This window comes from Podarcis melisellensis (genome assembly GCF_964234715.1).
Source record: "Podarcis melisellensis genome assembly, chromosome: 8".
Classification (NCBI taxonomy): domain Eukaryota; kingdom Metazoa; phylum Chordata; class Lepidosauria; order Squamata; family Lacertidae; genus Podarcis; species Podarcis melisellensis.
This window is the reverse complement of record NC_138540.1, coordinates 87067124-87085293: the sequence shown is the minus strand read 5'-3', so window position 1 is coordinate 87085293 and position 18170 is coordinate 87067124. Positions and strand designations below refer to the sequence as shown.

Below are 18170 nucleotides of genomic sequence, written 5' to 3'. Positions count from 1 at the left end.
AGACCTACGTAAGAGGTGCTGCTCTTCTTTGATTTCTGGTTCAGCCTCTGAACTCTCTGAAGAACCAGTACTAAGCTTAATCAGTGGTTCATCCTCCTCTTCTGAGGGTCTAGTCATTATCTGAGACTTCCTCTCAATGACTGTGACAACTGAGCTGTCTGAGCTATCGCTGTCATCATCGGTACTACTGAACTCAATAAGATCAAACTCATCATCATCATCAGAATCATAATCACCTGTGGGAAATGTTGGAACAATCACTTTCTCCTGTTCAGGAGCACTCTCTAGAAATTTTGTGAGAATCACTTGACCAGATTCAGACAAAATTACTCTGTAGAGACCCTTTTCATAACCCACAAAAATGCCTCTGGCATTCTTTACTCCACCTGGAGTTTCTGTTCTCACATGAGACCCAAAAACCTTGAAATGGGCAACTGAAGGTTTTCTGTGGAACAGTTTCTCAAAAGAACATCCCAACCCTTTTGAAAACTTACTCAACCACGTGTAACAATATGACATTAGCGACTCAGCCCAGTACTCATGTGGCAGATGTGAACTAAGCAATTGCGCTTCCATTCCCTTTTGCAATTCTTTGTTCACCCTAACACAAATACATTTGTTCCAAGCTTGTTCGGAACTAGCAGTTTTGTGTCTTATCCCTTTCTTCTTCAGGAACCTCTGGAACTCCTGTAAAAGAAAAACTGGCTTCTCATCTGTGCAAAGACAATCTATGTCAGCATCATGCATATTTTTAACCTTGTCACAAAACTCTTTAAACCTTTCTAAGGCTTCTTTCGGTCTCTCCAAAAGATAAATCCAGACAAAACCTGTAAAAGAATCAACACATATTAGGTAATACTTTGCATTGCCTCTAGATGGTGTTAGAGGACCAATCACATCAGCATACACCCGCTGAAATGCCTTGTTGACCCTCGAGGTCACCTGCTTGGCGTTCTTCTTGGCTACACCTGTAAAAGAAATCATGTTAGAATCACAAGAATTACATTCCATGTAATCACTTTGATCAAAAGTTAACAAATACAGTCCATCTTTCTCTTTGGCAGAAAGATACAACTCTCCATCTTTGTAGATCTCGCATTTCTCATCATCATAGGACAGTTTTAGTCCCTTCTTGGCAATCTGCGAAACGCTGAGCAGATTAAACTTCAAATCTGGAACCAAGTAAACATTGCTTATAGTCAAGTTCAGACTTTTAAGATACACAGTCCCAATTCCGGTCGCTTCCAGCTCTTGACCGTTGGCTAGTTGCACAGCGAAGTTTTGCTTCTTAAACGTAGAAAATAGTCCTCTGTGTCGACACATATGCTGCGTGCATCCGGTGTCTAGGATAAAGAAGTTTCCCACCTCTGGTGTGGCTTTTAGCGACATCAAAGCTTTTGCAGTCTTTGCCTTTGGCTTGGTGTGTCCTTTGTCTGACGCCTCAGACTTTGTGGAGCTTCCCTTGGCTCCTCTGTTCTTACGTGGCTTCTTGCAGTACCGCTGAAGATGCCCAGTCTGGTCACAATTGTAGCATCGGACAACGTTTAAAGCTACAGCGTCTCCTCCAGTAGCTTCAGCAGTGGGGGTGTCAGAACTCCGTTCTTGTCTCCCCCTGTCCTTCACTTCCAGGGCGGAAAGTCTGTCATGTTCATTCAGAACCACGGCAAAGACCCTCTCCGACGTGAGATCCGCTGCTGGGAGAGACCCCAGCTGACTGGCAACTGTTTTGTAAGTCCGATTCAGACTGTTGATCACCATGAAGCAAAACACTTCCTCCTGCAGACGGAAATTACGTTCCACCATCTGTTGACGCAGAAATTTCATTTCCGTCAGGTGCGCTTGAACATCTCCATCAGGCGCAAGCCTCAGGTTGGTCAGCTTCTCAAAATACAGCAACGCTGAAGAACCTGCATCTCTCTGATGTGTCCTTTTCAGCGTGTCCCAAACATCTTTCGCGTGCAGTAAATCTTGTATGTGGATCAACTGCGAATCTGACACGCACAGAATTATAGCAGTTCTGGCCTTCACATCCTGTGACTCCCAAGCACGCGTTGGTGCTGCTGGAATGGGGTTTTCAATCACCCCAAACAGTCTCTGATTCTGCAGCAGGGCCTTCATCTTAATAGACCAAGATGCATAATTGTCACTGGTCAGGAGGTCTGGAGTAGGCAGGCCTCCCCCCCTCTTGGCATCCATTTTGAGTCCTTGCACTGACTCTCAAACACAAGCCTCTAAAATCCAATAGCTGGCTTGTTTACACTCTGTGCCACCTGGCAGCTCTGAACGCTGGCTGCGTTGGAATTTTCCAAGAGCTCTTCAGACTGTGTAGTCAAAACATTCCATTTTAACTTTCACTTCTCCTCTCTGAGGCATGGCCTTCGTTGCTAAGCAACAGCATTCCTTTTCCTTGGACAGGAAAAACCACAGGAATTTTTGGAATGCGGTTTCTCTTTTGACTGGAGCTTTCTTTCCCATCTACTGCTCCCCGTGAAGCAGAGAATAACTCAATCTGCATTCACACTTCTAAGCCCGAAAATCTCATACCTGGGCTCCGTTGCTTTGGCTGTCTTTCCTTCTGGTCAGCTTCTGGCTGCAGAGGATCAGCTTGCTCACCTCAGGCTTCCATGGAGGCCACTTCTTGATGCAGAGGTCGATGAAAACAGCAACCGGCGTCTGCTACCACTGTTGGAATTCTAGCCCCTCTTGAGGTATGTGCCTATCTGTTCAGGCACCGGCTGAATTCCTTAGACCTCCCTCTTGCGACTCCCGGCAGGATAAAACATACTCGAGGTCCGTTCCGGCGATTTTCCTCAGGCTGTGAGGAAAACACACCAACTGCTTCTCCTCCCCTTTGGTGTCCCCAGGGAGGGGAAAGAAGCAGACAGAAATCTATTTACATCTTTTATTCCTGTCTTTTACTTCAGTACAGAGAAAACATGTCTGCACTCATCAGCAGTTAGAATAAACTCCACCCAGGCACTTCCAGCACAGGTCATATGACAAACCCACTGAGCTAACATCCGGTGCTCAGTACAGAATGGACTGCCCCTTTGTTCCCATGGCAACAGTCACAAACTTCCTGTTTGGCTTTCCAGCCACAAGCAGCAGACTTGGCTGCTATAGCCTTTGCTTGCTGCCGCATTGCTGCTTTAGAATAACAAGTTTTGTTATAGAATCATAGAATCATAGAGTTGGAAGAGACCACAAGGGCCATCGAGTCCAACCCCCTGCCAAGCAGGAAACACCATCAGAGCACTCCTGACATATGGTTGTCAAGCCTCTGCTTAAAGACCTCCAAAGAAGGAGACTCCACCACACTCCTGGGCAGCAAATTCCACTGTCAAACAGCTCTTACTGTCAGGAAGTTCTTCCTAATGTTTAGGTGGAATCTTCTTTCTTGTAGTTTGGATCCATTGCTCCGTGTCCACTTCTCTGGAGCAGCAGAAAACAACCTTTCTCCCTCCTCTATGCGACATCCTTTTATATATTTGAACATGGCTATCATATCACCCCTTAACCTCCTCTTCTCCAGGCTAAACATGCCCAGCTCCCTTAGCCGTTCCTCATAAGGCATATAGCTTCTCATATAGCTTCTATCCTGTCAGTGGAGAGGGCACGGGTCCCTTCCTCCAAGATATGGCCTAGGTATTTTACTTCTTTCTGGCAATATTGTATTTTCTTTGGGGACACCTTATGTCCTTTGTACGCCAATATTGTGAGAAGAGCTATGGTGTCCGATTTACAAGATTCTAAGTCCTGCCCACATAGTAAGATATCATCAACGTATAAAAGGAGGGCGGAGCCTCCTGGAAGAGTGACATCCAATAGGTCCTGGTGCAGTATGGCGGAAAAAATCGCTGGGGATTCTATGTATCCCTGAGGTAGTCGTGTCCATGTTAACTGGCCAGTTTGCCAAGCAAAGGCAAAAAGGAATTGACTTTCTGCATCCACAGGGATACTGAAGAAGACGGAGCACAAGTCCATGACTGAATAAACTACAGTTCCCTCCGGAATTGTGCTCAGGAGGTGGTGAGGGTTATCCACTACGGCATGTCAGAGAATAACAAAGGAGTTTACAAGCCTTAGGTCCTGAACTAAGCACCATTTTACGGGATTTGTGTGGGTCTTACGGACAGGGAGTAGGGGGGTGTTGCACGGAGAGGTGCAAGGAACTAGAACTCCCATTTTTAAGAACTCAATCATTGGGGTGAGTCCCTCTATTGCTTCTTTTGGTAGCGGATACTGTCTGGTGCAGGGAAAAGGCAAATCCTTCCTTTAATTTACCTTTACTGGAGTTGCAGACTTCAGAAGTCCAACTGATGTGGATTTGGTTCCCCATAGCCAAGGGGGGACCCCATTCAGGAGTTCAAGGGGGAGGTCGAGGTTCTTGTTATCTTTAAAAAATAAATCATTTTTATTGAATGATTTTATGTTACAAAAAACAATACAGCCATACTACCACTAAATATAATTAAGAAATAAAAATTGCATACATCAATATTTAGTTTGTTATTTGTTATTTACAGTCTTATTTCCTTCCAAACATTGCATACAACAACACACATATGTGCAGACACCCACACACCCACACCCGCACACAAAATGATAATAATGAAAGTATTTTCCCCCCTTTTATCTTCCAAAATCTTTTCTTCAACTTTGACTTCCTGTAAAGTCCCTTTGCATATATTTTATCTTACATTTGAATGTACACAAAACAATAAACCTTTCTATATAATTTTTCTAATACATTCTGAAAACATAATCGATCCTTAATTGTTGTCCACCTCCTTTTAGTTCCTTTACCACTCGAATGCTAGCACGGACTCAAAACTATTATTGTATTTTTGAACATATCTTCTATAACCATCCCATTTTTTCCGCAAATTTTTGCTTTGAGTTTCCTCTGAGTTTACTAGTCAGTTGAGCCGTCTCCACCAATTCCTGTAATTTGATTTGCCAATCTGTTATTTTTGTTTTTTTTTGTTTTTTTTTAAATCTGTTATTTAAATCTGTTATTTGCCAATCTGTTATTTTTGGAGCCTCATGATCTTTCCATCCCTTGGCCACAAGTATTCGATCCGCTGCCGTTGCATACAAGAATACCTCTTAGATTTTTTGGGATCTCTTTATCTAAAATAATAGAAATGCCTCTGGTTTTTTAGTAAAAGTTATCCCCATCATCTTTTTTAATTCTTGTTATCAGCCTCTTGTAACACCCCTTGAAAGTTAAAAATTGACTCATTGGGCATATGTAGGTAAATTCCCTCCTGGCCACATTGAATGGTGGCATTTAACTTGCAAAGCAGATCCCTTCCTAAGAGATTGACAGGGCTAGACGTCAGCAAGAAAGTGTGTTTAACTGACAAAGGCCCGACTGACAATTTGGCGGGCTTGGTGGGGGGCAAATTTGGGGGATTCCATCTAGTCCCATTACGGTCCTAGTTCCTTCTCCTGGGGCCAAGTGGCTATTGGTAAGGGTAGAATATATGGCTCCTGTATTGAGCAGGCAGTCATAGGATTGTCCATCTATCTGCATGGTGCAGATAGGATCAGAGGAAGATAGCTGTAAGATTGGACAGAGAAAAGGAAAAGAGGTGGGATCTGCTTCTGATTGTCAGTAATCACTGTATTCTTCCATCACCATTTCATGGGAAGAGTTTGCAGAGCGATTTGGGTGGTTGAAAGGATTATTACTATTAGGTGGATTCCTGGGTCGTGGTATGGGAGGAGGAGGTGCCATCTGGGTTTGCACTTGAGAGGGTTCATACATAGGACCCTGAACTCTCTGTATTCCGGTCTCAAGGTCTTTGGGTCTCTATAGTCTGCTCTCCTGATTCCGGACTCCTGGAGGCCGGTCAATAGGGGGCAATATCTTTTTATATCTCCCATCTCATTGCAATGGAAACAGGTGCGCCTATCTGGCTGTTCATACCCCCTTCCTTTTTGCTTTTCCCTGCAAGGGGGGGGGGACCCCAGGTGGCCTAGGCTAGCACTCATGGGAGCTCTGTTTTTTGGTCCTTCCTTTTCTGTTCATCCCTTGAATTAAAGACGAATTTTGCAACGGAGAGGATCTCGTTTATTGTTTTTCCATCATAGCCAAGGTGTGCGTTTAACGCCTTTCGTATATCGGCCGTGGCTTGATCCTTAAAATACCCTTTAACAATAACTTCGTGTTGTGGGCTCTCTGGGTCTATTCCACCCCACGTTTTGATTGCAGAACTATCGCGTGTAATAATCAGAGGGGTGTTCGTCGGGTGCTTGTACAACGGCTTGGACTTTAGTCCAATTTACAGTCCACTGTCCTGCAGCTTGTAAGCCGTCTAGGATAGCCTTCTTGAATATCTTTAAGCCCCACATGCCATCGGTGGTATTATAGTCCCAGGCAGGGTCGTTGACAAGGGTTTGGGTTGTCAGTGGGGCCATGGAAGCGGGTTGGTCTGCTTGGTAGTCGGGTCTACCCAAAGCCTCCCCCACTTTTACTAATATCTCCCTCTTTTCAGCTTCGTTGAAAAGGTCCCCCAGTAACATGTGTACGTCTGCCCATGTCGGGTTGTGGGTGGAGAAAATAGTAGCTACCTGTCGGTGGCATTTATCAGGGTCATCTCGGAGGGAAGGCATTTTATCTGACCAATTCATTAGGTCCGAGGTGATGAAAGGCTGATGGGTGAAAACCATACGTGGTGGGTCTCCTGCTCTGGCTGGGGGTATGGGCAATGCTCTGAGGGGAAACACATTCTCTACGTCTCCATTAACTAGGTTGTCTCTATTTCGGGTCCGACTAGATACTGGCCCATCCCGTTCCTTATCCAGTGGTCCCCCTTTAGGTAGGGCTTTTGAGTTGGGGTCAGCAATTTGCATTTTATGTGCGGTTTCCTAACTTGCCAGATATACCTTATCAAGTCTTTACTCCATTCCTCAAAGCATTTAACTTTATGATCAGGATCATTTGGAAGAGAAAAAGCATTTTGGGGAGTACACTCATTTTAATTACTGAGATTCTTCCCCAAAATGACAACTTTAACCTGGTCCAAATCTCTAAATGTTTTTAAATTTCTTTCCAAGTTTTTTTTTTTATAATTATCACTGAAAAGATTAATGTTCTTTGTTATTTCAGTCCGCAGATATTTCGCATTTTTCACTATCTGTAAACCCAATTTTCCCTACCATATCTTTTTCTCCTGATCCCGAATATTTTTAACCATGAATTTGGTCTTTGTTCTGTTTAGCTTAAAACCAGAGACCTTGCCAAATTCTGTTATCTTTTCCAATGCTTTAGGGATACTCAACTCCGGATCTTCCACTGTTAAAATTATGTCGTCTGCAAAGGCTTTCAGCTTGAAAACCTCTTTTCCTGTCGTAATCCCTTTAATTTCTTCTTCCTTTCTCAGTTCCAAGTTGAGCATTTCCAAAGTTAATCTGAATATTAGGGGAGAGAGTGGGCAGCCTTGTCTTGTGCCTTTTTCTGTGGGAATATATTCTGTTTTCCCGCTATTAATTATCAGACTGGCTTGTTGTTTCTCATAAACAGCCTTTATGCCCTTGGAGAATCGCTCTCCCATTGTTGATAGAACTATTGCTTTTCTTAGAAATCCCCAGTCTTAGAAAATTCTCGATTATAAATCAAGAAGTAGAATGGAAAATAAAAACTTAAGGCAAAAGAATTTGCTAATAAATCCAGGAAATTATTGGCTAGGCAATTAAGAATGGAACAGAGGCTTCCCTAGCCTCGCACTCAGCCTTTTCTAGCTCCAAGATAGTCTGGTTCTAGCTCCAAACAGTCTCCTGCAGGCACTGCTCCCACTCCAGGTTCTCCTCCCTCTGGAGGCTCTCTCTGACCTGTGCTTGGCTGTCCTTCAGCTCCGAGTCCAAGGCACTGCAAAGAGAGGTCAGATCCTGCAGTAGGAGCAGCAAAATGAGCCCGCCATGCCCTTCTCAGGCTGCTGCTCACTCACCTGGCCTGCCCCTCTAGCTGCTGGTTGAGGGTCTTCAACAGATGGAGCTCCCCCTCCAGCTTCTCCTCCCTCTGGACCTACTGGGAAGAGTTGCTGCGATCACTAGGCCTGTGCTGTTTTGGTTTCTTGAATAGAGAGTTGACTTCACTTAGTTTTTCTTTTATTGCTGTCCTGTGTTTGACTCCAGCTCCTGACACAAATTCATGGCCTGGTGTGAGAAGGGCATTCTCATGCCTGTCCTGAATTAACCTGCCTGCCCAGGTCTCCCTGGACTTTCCCCGAGTTCTAATATTGTGTGGCAGAGGCAGAGAAACAGCAATCCAGGTCTCATTTCTTCCTCTCCACAACAGCCAGCGGTGACTACATTATATCCTTTATTAGGCATAGCAAACCACGCATTATCAAACAGACACCCTATACAAATTGTGGAAAACACGAGCTCAACATAACAAGGTTTGTCCCAGTCAGATCTTTAACTCCAGAGAAAATCACTTACATAAATAACACAACACAGGCACTACCGAATCCCCGATCAATTAAGAACCACTAAATCTCTTTATAATGGCCCAGTCTTTCTACATGGACAGCACTCAAAAATTCAGCCACTATTAAAGGAATTTGATCATTCCTGTCCGAGAGCAGGTCCTGAACCGCTGGTAGCATAGAATTGAGCCTGTTGAGTTGTAAGGCCTCTAATAATTGTCTTCTGGCATAAATGCCAAAATCACAAGAAAAGAAAATAATGCTCCAAAGTATCAGGTTCCTGTTTACTACATTTGCAGAGACGCTCTGATTCTGGGAGAGCTACCCTAATCATTCAGGGAGAAGATGGTGCTGATTTGGTCTGACGTATAGTCAGCAGAGCAGGCATTTTCAGAAAGACCTGAGCCACAGGGTACCGTCCACCTCTGGGATGTCCTGTAATTTTGGTTTTGCCATCCCTGCCCCCGCACAGGTTCCCTTCCAGGTTTTCTGGACAACCATACTTCCTCCTCAGCCCCAGCATCACATGTTCTTGCTTGGTGGGGGGTGCCATGGGCCTTGACTTAGACCCATAGCTGTCAACCGTCCCTTATTTGGCGGGAAAGTCCCTTATCCCAACGTCATTTCCCGCTGCTGTCCCTTACTGATGATGTCCCTTAAATTTCCCGGGTTTCAAAGGAAGCAGCTCCTCTCCCTCCCTCCGTTTCCAAATTATGTATGACATGGACATCCATTGAAGCTGGATGTTGGAAGATTCAGGACAGAGCAAAGTCAGTCCTTCCTCGTGCATTTAAGAGTTAGACTATGGAACTCTCTGCCACAGGAGGAAGTGATATCCACCAATTTACACAGCTTTAAAAGAGGATTGGAAACATTAATGGAGGGGAAGAGGGCTATCAGTGACTACTAGCCATGATGTCTATGCTGTATCTCCATCGTCAGAGCATAGCTGTCAACTGTCCCTTATTTGGCAGGAAAGTCCCTTATCCCAGCACCATGTCCCGCTGCTGTCCCTTATTGATGATGTCCCTTAAATTTCCCGGGTTTCAAAGGAAGCAGCTCCTCTCTCTCCCTCCCTGCCGGCCAGGGAGGAGGGAGGCTCCAACTGTGTTGTTTGGCTGCGCTGCTCACCCAATAAGGAGTCTAAGAACGACCGGGGGGTGGAGCTTGCATGCCTTGTGCCGCATTGCCTGGGGACTCGCCTTTGCTCAGCGCTTCCCAGCGGAGAGGTGACAGTGGTTTTCCTTGCTACATCCCCTTTGCCGGGTTGCTGCGCTGTGGGAACCACCGCTTGAGGCTTCGTTTGGCTGCTGGCTGGGCTTTCTGCCTTTGGCTGGGAGGGGCTCAGAAGTTGAACACATACCTGTGCTTGGAAAATCCTTTATTTTGGCTGCTGATCCCTTATTTTTGAGGCTGCTGGTCCCTTATTTTCAAATCTGTAAGTTGACAGCTATGCTTAGACCTTGAAACTTCCATTCCAAAAGTCCGGAAGTCTCATCTGTGTGGCTTCATTCCATGGATTATAGCACACTGGCCACTACCTCCCAGGTATCACCAGTAATGTTTAGTGTGTTGAGCTACTTCACCAACACAGAGTGTGCACAGCGAATGGGGTGTAGAAATAAGAAAGCTGCTCAAGCCTTTGCAGATGACTTGGTACTAACCACAGAAGAACTATTATCCAGTGTTAAAGAAGTATTAGAAGAAATAGAAAGAAAACTAAAATGTTAGTTAAAAATATGAAACAAGATTTGGTGGATATGTTGCAACAGCAGATTGGTATAAAGCAGTTAAAAATGTTAAATATTTAGGAATTTGGTTAACATCAAAGAATATAGATTTATTTCAAAATAATTATACAACAATGTGGAATGGAATTAAGAGAGATCTGGGAGTATGGGGAAGGATGAAAGTCTGGAAGCCTCATTTGTATGGCTCCATTCCATGGATTATAGCACATTGGTCACTTCCTCCCAGGCACCACCAGTAATGTTTACTCCCCCCCAACCCCCCCAATTAAATTTGTTGCCCCTTTCCCTGCCCCGCTTCTCAACCAATCGTTCCTCAGCGTGGAACAGTGCAGAGCTGGTAGGCGGGTGGGATGTTTGCAAAACCGTTTGCTGTGGCTGTGAGGTCGATGTCCTCGGGGTTGTCGGGGGACTTGAGCGTGAAATGTTGCAGGATGGAAGTCAGGAAGACAAAGAGCTCCATGCGCGCTAGGCTTTCCCCGGCACAGATCCTTTTCCCTGCGGAGAGAATCAAGCAGCACTTTATGGCTTTAGTCCATAGCTGTCAACCGTCCCTTATCCCAGCACTGTGTCCCACTGCTGTCCCAGATTGATGATGTCCCTTAAATTTCTTGGGTTTCAAAGGAAACAGCTCCTCTCCCTCCCTCCCTGCCGGCCAGGGAGGAGGGAGGCTCCAACTGGGTTGGTTGGCTGCGTTGCTCACCCAAATAAGGAATCTAAGAACGACTGGGGGGTGGAGCTTGCATGCCTTGTGCCGATCATATCGGCCGCGTTGCCTGGGGACTCGCCTTTGCTCAGCGCTTCCCAGCGGAGAGGTGACGGTGGTTTCCCTTGCTGCATCCCCTTTGCCGGGTTGCTGCGCTGTGGGAACCACCGCCTGAGGCTTCGTTTGGCTGCTGGCTGGGCTTTCTGCCTTTGGCTGGGAGGGGCTCAGAAGTTGAACTTAGCTGTGCTCTGAAAATCCCTTATTTTTGAGGCTGCTAATCCCTTATTTCCAAATCTGTAAGTTGACAGCTATGCTTTAGTCTGGTGTTTGATGGTGCAAATTCAATTTATATATATATATTTTACAAATTTTTATTTGGTTTTTCAAATTAAAAATTTACAGAGATGATGATGTTGTTGTTTAGTCGTGTCTGACTCTTTGTGACCCCGTGGACCAGAGCACGCCAGGCACTCCTGTCTCCTTACAGAGATATATAAACAAATAAAACAAGATTCCAAGGAATCTTCCCTTTGTGGGTCCTATTCATAATAATTCCCAAATCCTTTGCCTGTTCCATTATGTCCAGTATTCAACCTTAAACTACAAGTGATACTCCAATCCTACTAACAATTTTAACTGTTTACAATGGTCTTTAAGATAAATTGTAAATTTTCCCTGTTCCTTATTAAAAACTTGGTCTTCCGATGGTGCAGAAGTTATCTCTCTAATTCTGCAAGCAAGCTCTTCCCAGTTCTTTGCCATATGCGAAGATTGAGGCCTTGTGCCCTGCAGCAGTTTGGGGAGACCAGGGCTTGGCAAAAAACTAAGCAGCTAAAAGCTCCCCTTCCCATCGCCTCAGGAAAAGTCCCTCTGCTTTTAATGCTGCCATTAAAGGCACACAGCTTCTATCGGGGAAGATAAACAGAAAGAGATAAGAGGCAGCCTTATGCAAGACAAGATCAATTTTGATTTTTTTTATCTCTGGTCAACAAAGGTCAAAAGAGTTCCGCGTCTGAAGTGACAAAACGCTTCGAAGCACAAGCCATTCCTATGCGCATTCTTTTTTCGTCCTACAACTATGTCACCCCACAGATGCCCACTAGAGGGTATCTGGTTTGTTCTTCTGCAAGTGGCAAGTCCATGGATATATAAATACAGACGGACGTGGAGTGGTCTCCTTCGAGGTTCATTTGCGGCACTACAGTGGTACCTCACGTTAAGTACTTAATTCTTTCTGGAGGTCCGTACTTAACCTGAAACTGTCCTTAACCTGAAGCACCACTTTAGCTAATGGGGCCTCCTGCTGCTGCTGCGCCACCAGAGCACGATTTCTGTTCTCATCCTGAAGCAAAGTTCTTAACCTGAGGTACTATTTCTGGGTTAGCAGAGTCTGTAACCTGAAGCTTATGTAACCTGAAGCATATGTAACCCGAGGTACTGTACTGTTTTGGTCTCCTCTCCAGTGATAGGAAGCACAGATAAAGCAGCAATGTCCCCTTTCTGCCCCCACCTCCAAGAAAACCCAAGGTAACAATAAAGGTAGTCTATTGATCTTTCTAACTCTGGCCAGACCTCCCATAAATAATAATAATATATATATTTTTATTTATAACCCGCCCTCACTGGGCTCAGGGCGGCTAACACCAGTAAAATTACAATAAAAACATAATAGGGGAGGGGAAAAACAATTTAAAATACGGTTAAAAATACAATTTAAAATGCAGCCTCATTTTAATAATAGCCCATAGATTAAAACCATAAGGGGAGGGAAACATAAGGGCCAGACTGAGTCCAATCAATCAATCAAAATCTTTCTAGGTGTTACTTTTATTTATTTAATAAGTTTTTTTTAGGCTATCTTATTGAGTCACAAGGCAACTTAAGCATTCTAAAAAACAGCCACGCCTCTGCACACAAGTCAACAGACTTTTGCATGCTGTGAAAGAGGCTGGAGTTTAGCCAGTTGAGAATCAATTCAACTTTTCTGCCACCTGAGCGGTGATTGTATGTGGGATATTGGCCGGAAACTAGGCTCTGTGGCATGGGGAGGGGCAGCAGCAGCTGGATAATGAGGGGTGGGGGGCAGATGAAAAACTCCCTGGTGTGGTTGCAACGACAACTCCCCCCCCCCCAGCTACTACTTGCACCAGGAGCAAAAATACTCTATTGGGGTGTGCAGAGTTTTCACGATTAAAAACGTGTTCATTCAAGAGACTTGGAACAAAAATTTTATGGAAATACAGTGGTACCTCAGGTTAAGTACTTAATTCGTTCTAGAGGTCCGTACTTAACCTGAAACTGTTCTTAACCTGAAGCACCACTTTAGCTAATGGGGCCTCCCGCTACCGCTGCACCGCCGGAGCATGATTTCTGTTCTCATCCTTAAACAAAGTTCTTAAGCCGAGGGACTATTTCTGGGTTAGCGGAGTCTGTAACCTGAAGTGTCTGTAACCTGAGGTACCACTGTACATCCACTGTACCTCCGCTGCACCACCGGAGCACGATTTCTGTTCTCATCCTGAAGCAAAGTTCTTAACCTGAAGCACTATTGCTAGGTTAGCGGAGTCTGTAACCTGAAGTGTATGTAACCCGAGGTACCACTGTAGATTATGAGAGGGAGATTTGAGGGATGAAATAGCATTTTGGTCAGGCCAAGTACCCCCACCACTTAACCCATGAATGCCTGTCTCCTGTCATCCTCAACCCAGTACCTGTGGAGAAGGGCATGAAGGCATCATTCTTCTTAAAGCGACCCTCTTTGTCCAAGAAGTGGGCTGGGTTGAAGTTCTCGGGGTCACTGAAGCATTCGGGGTCTTTCAGCACAGAGGTCAGCAAGGGAATGACATCCGTGCCCTAGAGGCAGGTGAGAGAAGGAGGGACAGAGATGGGTCGGGATCTGCCACAGCCTTAACTCAGAAGGCAACCAGAAGCCTCTTAAAGGTAAAGGGACCCCTGACCATTAGGTCCAGTCGTGACCGACGCTGGGGTTGCGGTGCTCATCTCGCTTTATTAGCCAAGGGAGCTTCCCGGTCAGGTAGCCAGTATGACTAAGCCGCTTCTGGCGAACCAGAGCAGTGCACGGAAACGCTGTCTACCTTCCCGCCGGAGAGATACCTCTTTATCTACTTGCACTTTGATGTGCTTTCAAACTGCTAGGTTGGCAGGAGCAGGAACCGAGCAACGGAAGCTCACCCCGTTGCGGGGATTCGAACCGCCAACCTTCTGATCGGCAAGACTAAGAGGCTCAGTGGTTTAGACCACAGCGCAACCAGTGTCCCTCTACAGAATTGTAGAGTTGGAAGGGACCCAAAGGATTGTCTAATTCAACCCCCTGAAATGCAGGTTAAAAGGTAAAGGTAAAGGGACCCCTGACCATTAGGTCCAGTCATGGCTGACTCTGGCGTTGCGGCGCTCATCTCGCTTTATTGGCCAAGGGAGCCAGCATACAGCTTCCGGGTCATGTGGCCAGCATGACTAAGCTGCTTCTGGCAAAACCAGAGCAGCGCACGGAAACACCGTTTACCTTCCCGCCAGAGCGGTACCTATTTATCTACTTGCACTTTGTGCTTTTGAACTGCTAGGTTGGCAGGAGCAGGGACAGAGCAACGGGAGCTCACCCCGTCGCGGGGCTTCGAACCGCCGAACTACTACTACTTATCAAACCTTTATTAGGCATTATGCGAATAAAACCATAAAAGAGAAAATAACATATAAAGGCCTTGAAATATATATAAAAGGGCAGCAGTTGGCTACATACATATATATATATATACATATAGAGTCAATGGTTTTCTTTGTTAACCTGCTCCTTGGAGGACTGCTACCAAAAACTCGGCTACCCCCGCCGTTACCCTTTGGTCAACGTCGGATAGGTAGAGTCCCACACATTCACCTTGCTGGGGTTCCAGACCACCCGAGAGAGGGGACAGCACGCGTTGACGGAGCGTACTGTACAATGGGCAATGAAAGAGAATATGCTCTACAGTGTCCGGGACATTCATAGAGCATCTGCAGAATCTCTTGTTTCTAGGAATGTTTTGATATCTTCCCCTGGCAAATGCTGAGGGAAAAACATTCAAACGGGCCAGCATAAAAGCCCTACGTTGGGCTGGGATTATTAATTTAGTGACGTAATTGGCTCTGCTATCTAAGATATTTAAATCATAGAATATGGGGGAGCAAATTTTGTTTACAGCTGCCATAATATTTTGTCTCTCGACATCCTTTAGTCTAGTTAGGATATTATGGAAAATGTATTGCTCATTAGAATTGTACAGGGGCTCCAGCTCGATGCCTAAAGATTCAATCTTTTTTTCGAGGTGCTGATACCATCTTGATTTATAGGAGTCATTGAGCAAATCAGCGAGCAGACTTGATGGAGGGCAGCGAAAATGGCAGCGTAACCAGTACTTTATTGAGGTGGACCATGCCCAATATTCCATTGTGTGTATGCCTATTTCTGCACACATTGTTTCATATTTGATCATAGCTGGGAGTCCAAGAATACGTCTCAGAAAGCTGGAGTGAATCTTTTTTAAATCACTGTTATATGCTTGGACCCATAGCGGGATTCCATAGAATATCTGGGATTGCACTTTTGTTTGAAATATCTGATTGGCCGCAGGAATAAATTGATTACCTTTCTCATAGTAAAAACGGGCAACTGCTGATGAGGTGCACTTTGCCTGTTTTATGGCGTTTGTGCGATGGGTTGCCCACCCTAAATTGCTCTGGAATAAGATTCCCAGATACCTATAGATTTTCACTTGTTGGATTTCTTGCCCTCTTATTTTCCATTTCTCTAATTTCCAACCATTCGAGAAGACCAAAATTTTTGTCTTCTCATAATTTATAGAGAGTTTGTTGCATTCGCAGTAAAGGATCAGTGAAGATATAAGACGTTTCAGACCCAAGCTCGTTAATGATAGTAGGACAGCATCGTCTGCGTATAATAAGAGAGGAACTGGTTTCTGATTAAGTTTAGGGGCATGTGATTCTATTTTTTGAAGGTAATCTGGCAAGTCTGATAGAAATAAATTAAATAGAAAGGGGGCAAGGATACACCCTTGTTTTACCCCTTTCGAGTTAGGGATGTCTGATGAAAGGTGACCTTTGGTGTTAAGTTTGACTTGACAGGTATTGGAAGAGTGTAGATTTTGCATTAGAATCAATAAGCGCTGATCAATTTTTAATTCTGCGAGTTTCCTCCACAACTTTGGGCGGTCAATTGAGTCGAATGCACCACGAAAATCTACAAAAGCAGCATATATCTTAGATTGCCTTTGGAATCTGTATTTTTCAACCAAGTGCATAAGTATAAGACAGTGGTCTAGTGTAGAGCAACCTTTGGAGAAACCTATTTGTTCTTTCCCTGGTAAATTTAGATTTTTCATCCAGGTAAGGAGTTTAGATAAGAGGTGCTTGGCGTAGATTTTCCCTATCACTGATAATAGGCTAATCGGTCTATAATTCCTTGGTTCTTTTGGGTCGCCATTTTTAAAGATTGGAATAATTATTGATCTTAACCATATCTCAGGTATGATCCCATATTTATCTATGAGAGTAAACAGTTGAGCTAAGGGTTCTGCCCACCAATCTATATAGGTCTTAAATAATTCTATTGGTAGACCGTCTGGCCCAGGAGATTTCCCCGATTTGAAATTTTTAACTATCTCTCTAATTTCCTCTTCCTCTACCCTTGGCCACTCCTGGAGTTTATTAATTTTATTTTTAGTGGTTTCATTTCCTTTAAGTTCACTGTGTAGATTGTTAAATACAGATGTAAAGTATTGGGACCATTTGGATTCTTCAATTGATGGTAGAGTTAGTTGATTTTCGGCTTTCAATCCTCCGTACACTAAGTTCCAGAACGCTTTGTTGTTTTTACTCTGAATTGAGTCGAATAATTGTAGCCATTTTTGGGTTGCGTATTTCTGTTTCTTTTCGGCCAGAATGTAATGATATTTTCTTTTTTCATCAAGATAAGAGGGCTCTAGTTTAGTGCGATTATTTTTAAATGTTTGGCGCAGTTTTCTTTTTAGCTGGAAACATTCATCATCAAACCAAGGGCTAGCGCTATGTTTAAGTACCCAAACTTTAGGTGGAGTACTAAGCTCTACGAACATTTGGAAGATTTCATTATAAATTTTCGGTATATCACTGTAGAAATTAGTGGTCTTTAAGTTGGATAGTACTTGTTTTCTCAGGTTGGCTGTAAGTTTTTGCCCCACTGCTGCACTCATTTCCTGGGACCATTTTAATTGGGTCATTTGTTTGTATTGAGAAGGTTCTATGATATTGTGCTTAGTTATTTTGGTTTCGTCCTTTAAGTTAATAGACAACGATAATGGCTGATGGTCGCTTTCGGTGCGCGTTCCAATTTTGAGGCCCATGATCGAATTTATGATATTATAAGGGACAAGAATATAGTCGATGACACTGCATCCTCGGGGGGAGAAGTATGTAAACTCCCCACTTCTATCGCCTTTTGTTGAACCATTCACAATCTGTAAATTAAAGTTGTTACATAATTCAAGTAGGCGTAAGCCTTCGTTGTTTACAACCCTGTCTCTGGAGAATCGTCCTATTTTCAGGGCATGTGCGATATCATTATCAGTATTCCAATTTAGTTTGCTACATAGTTGTTCATTGTTGGTTCCCACTCTGGCATTAAAATCACCTGCTATTATCAGTGAGGCATTTGGGTATTTATCGGTCAAATTTTCTATATAAAAGGTTAGTTGTGACCAATTTTCACTGCTGCTGTTGTTTTTGGTTGGGGGGATATAGACATTTACAAGTAGCAAAGTATCGTTTTTTTGGGTTAAAAGTAGAGCTTGTGCAAGTGGTAAGCATTTTTCTGGTTGCTTGATTTCAAACCCTAAGTTGTCTTTGATCATACAACAGAACCCTGCTTTCGGCCGACCCTTCGCGTTTGTTTTCAATGCGGGTTTCGTATAGGAGGTGAATCCATTGATTTTAATATCTCTAGTTGACCATGTTTCTTGTAGAAGTATTAATTCAAAATCTTTAAAGAAGTTCATTAGGTCTGGGTCTCCGTTTTTGTTTCCCCACCCTGCGATATTCCAGGACAGCAAGCGTAGGAACCGTTTTTGAGTTGGTGGCTGGTTGACAGCATTTAGTCATTCTAGTTCTGTCATTGAGTCCAGCGAGGGATTTTGTCTTGTGCAGATACAGCCATTTGTCGCTGCTTTCGGTGGGGAACATAATGATGGATCTTTTAGATTTTTTTTTAAAGTGCGGGGAATTAAAATTTCC

The 18170-nt window shown here is 44.2% G+C and overlaps 1 protein-coding gene across 1 annotated transcript in view; it reads right to left on the bottom strand.

Moving 5' to 3' along the window:
• Nucleotides 1-10435: 10435 nt before the first annotated feature.
• The window catches only part of LOC309376043 (cytochrome P450 2G1-like), a 28929-nt gene continuing 21194 nt past the window's right edge, over nucleotides 10436-18170 (bottom strand). The window contains exons 8-9 of the mRNA XM_081922197.1: nucleotides 13604-13745; nucleotides 10436-10684 (exon numbers count right to left, since the gene is read on the bottom strand). Of these exons, the coding sequence (XP_081778323.1) occupies nucleotides 10503-10684; nucleotides 13604-13745 (324 nt within the window). The 3' untranslated portion in view covers nucleotides 10436-10502. The remainder of the gene's footprint in view (nucleotides 10685-13603; nucleotides 13746-18170) is intronic.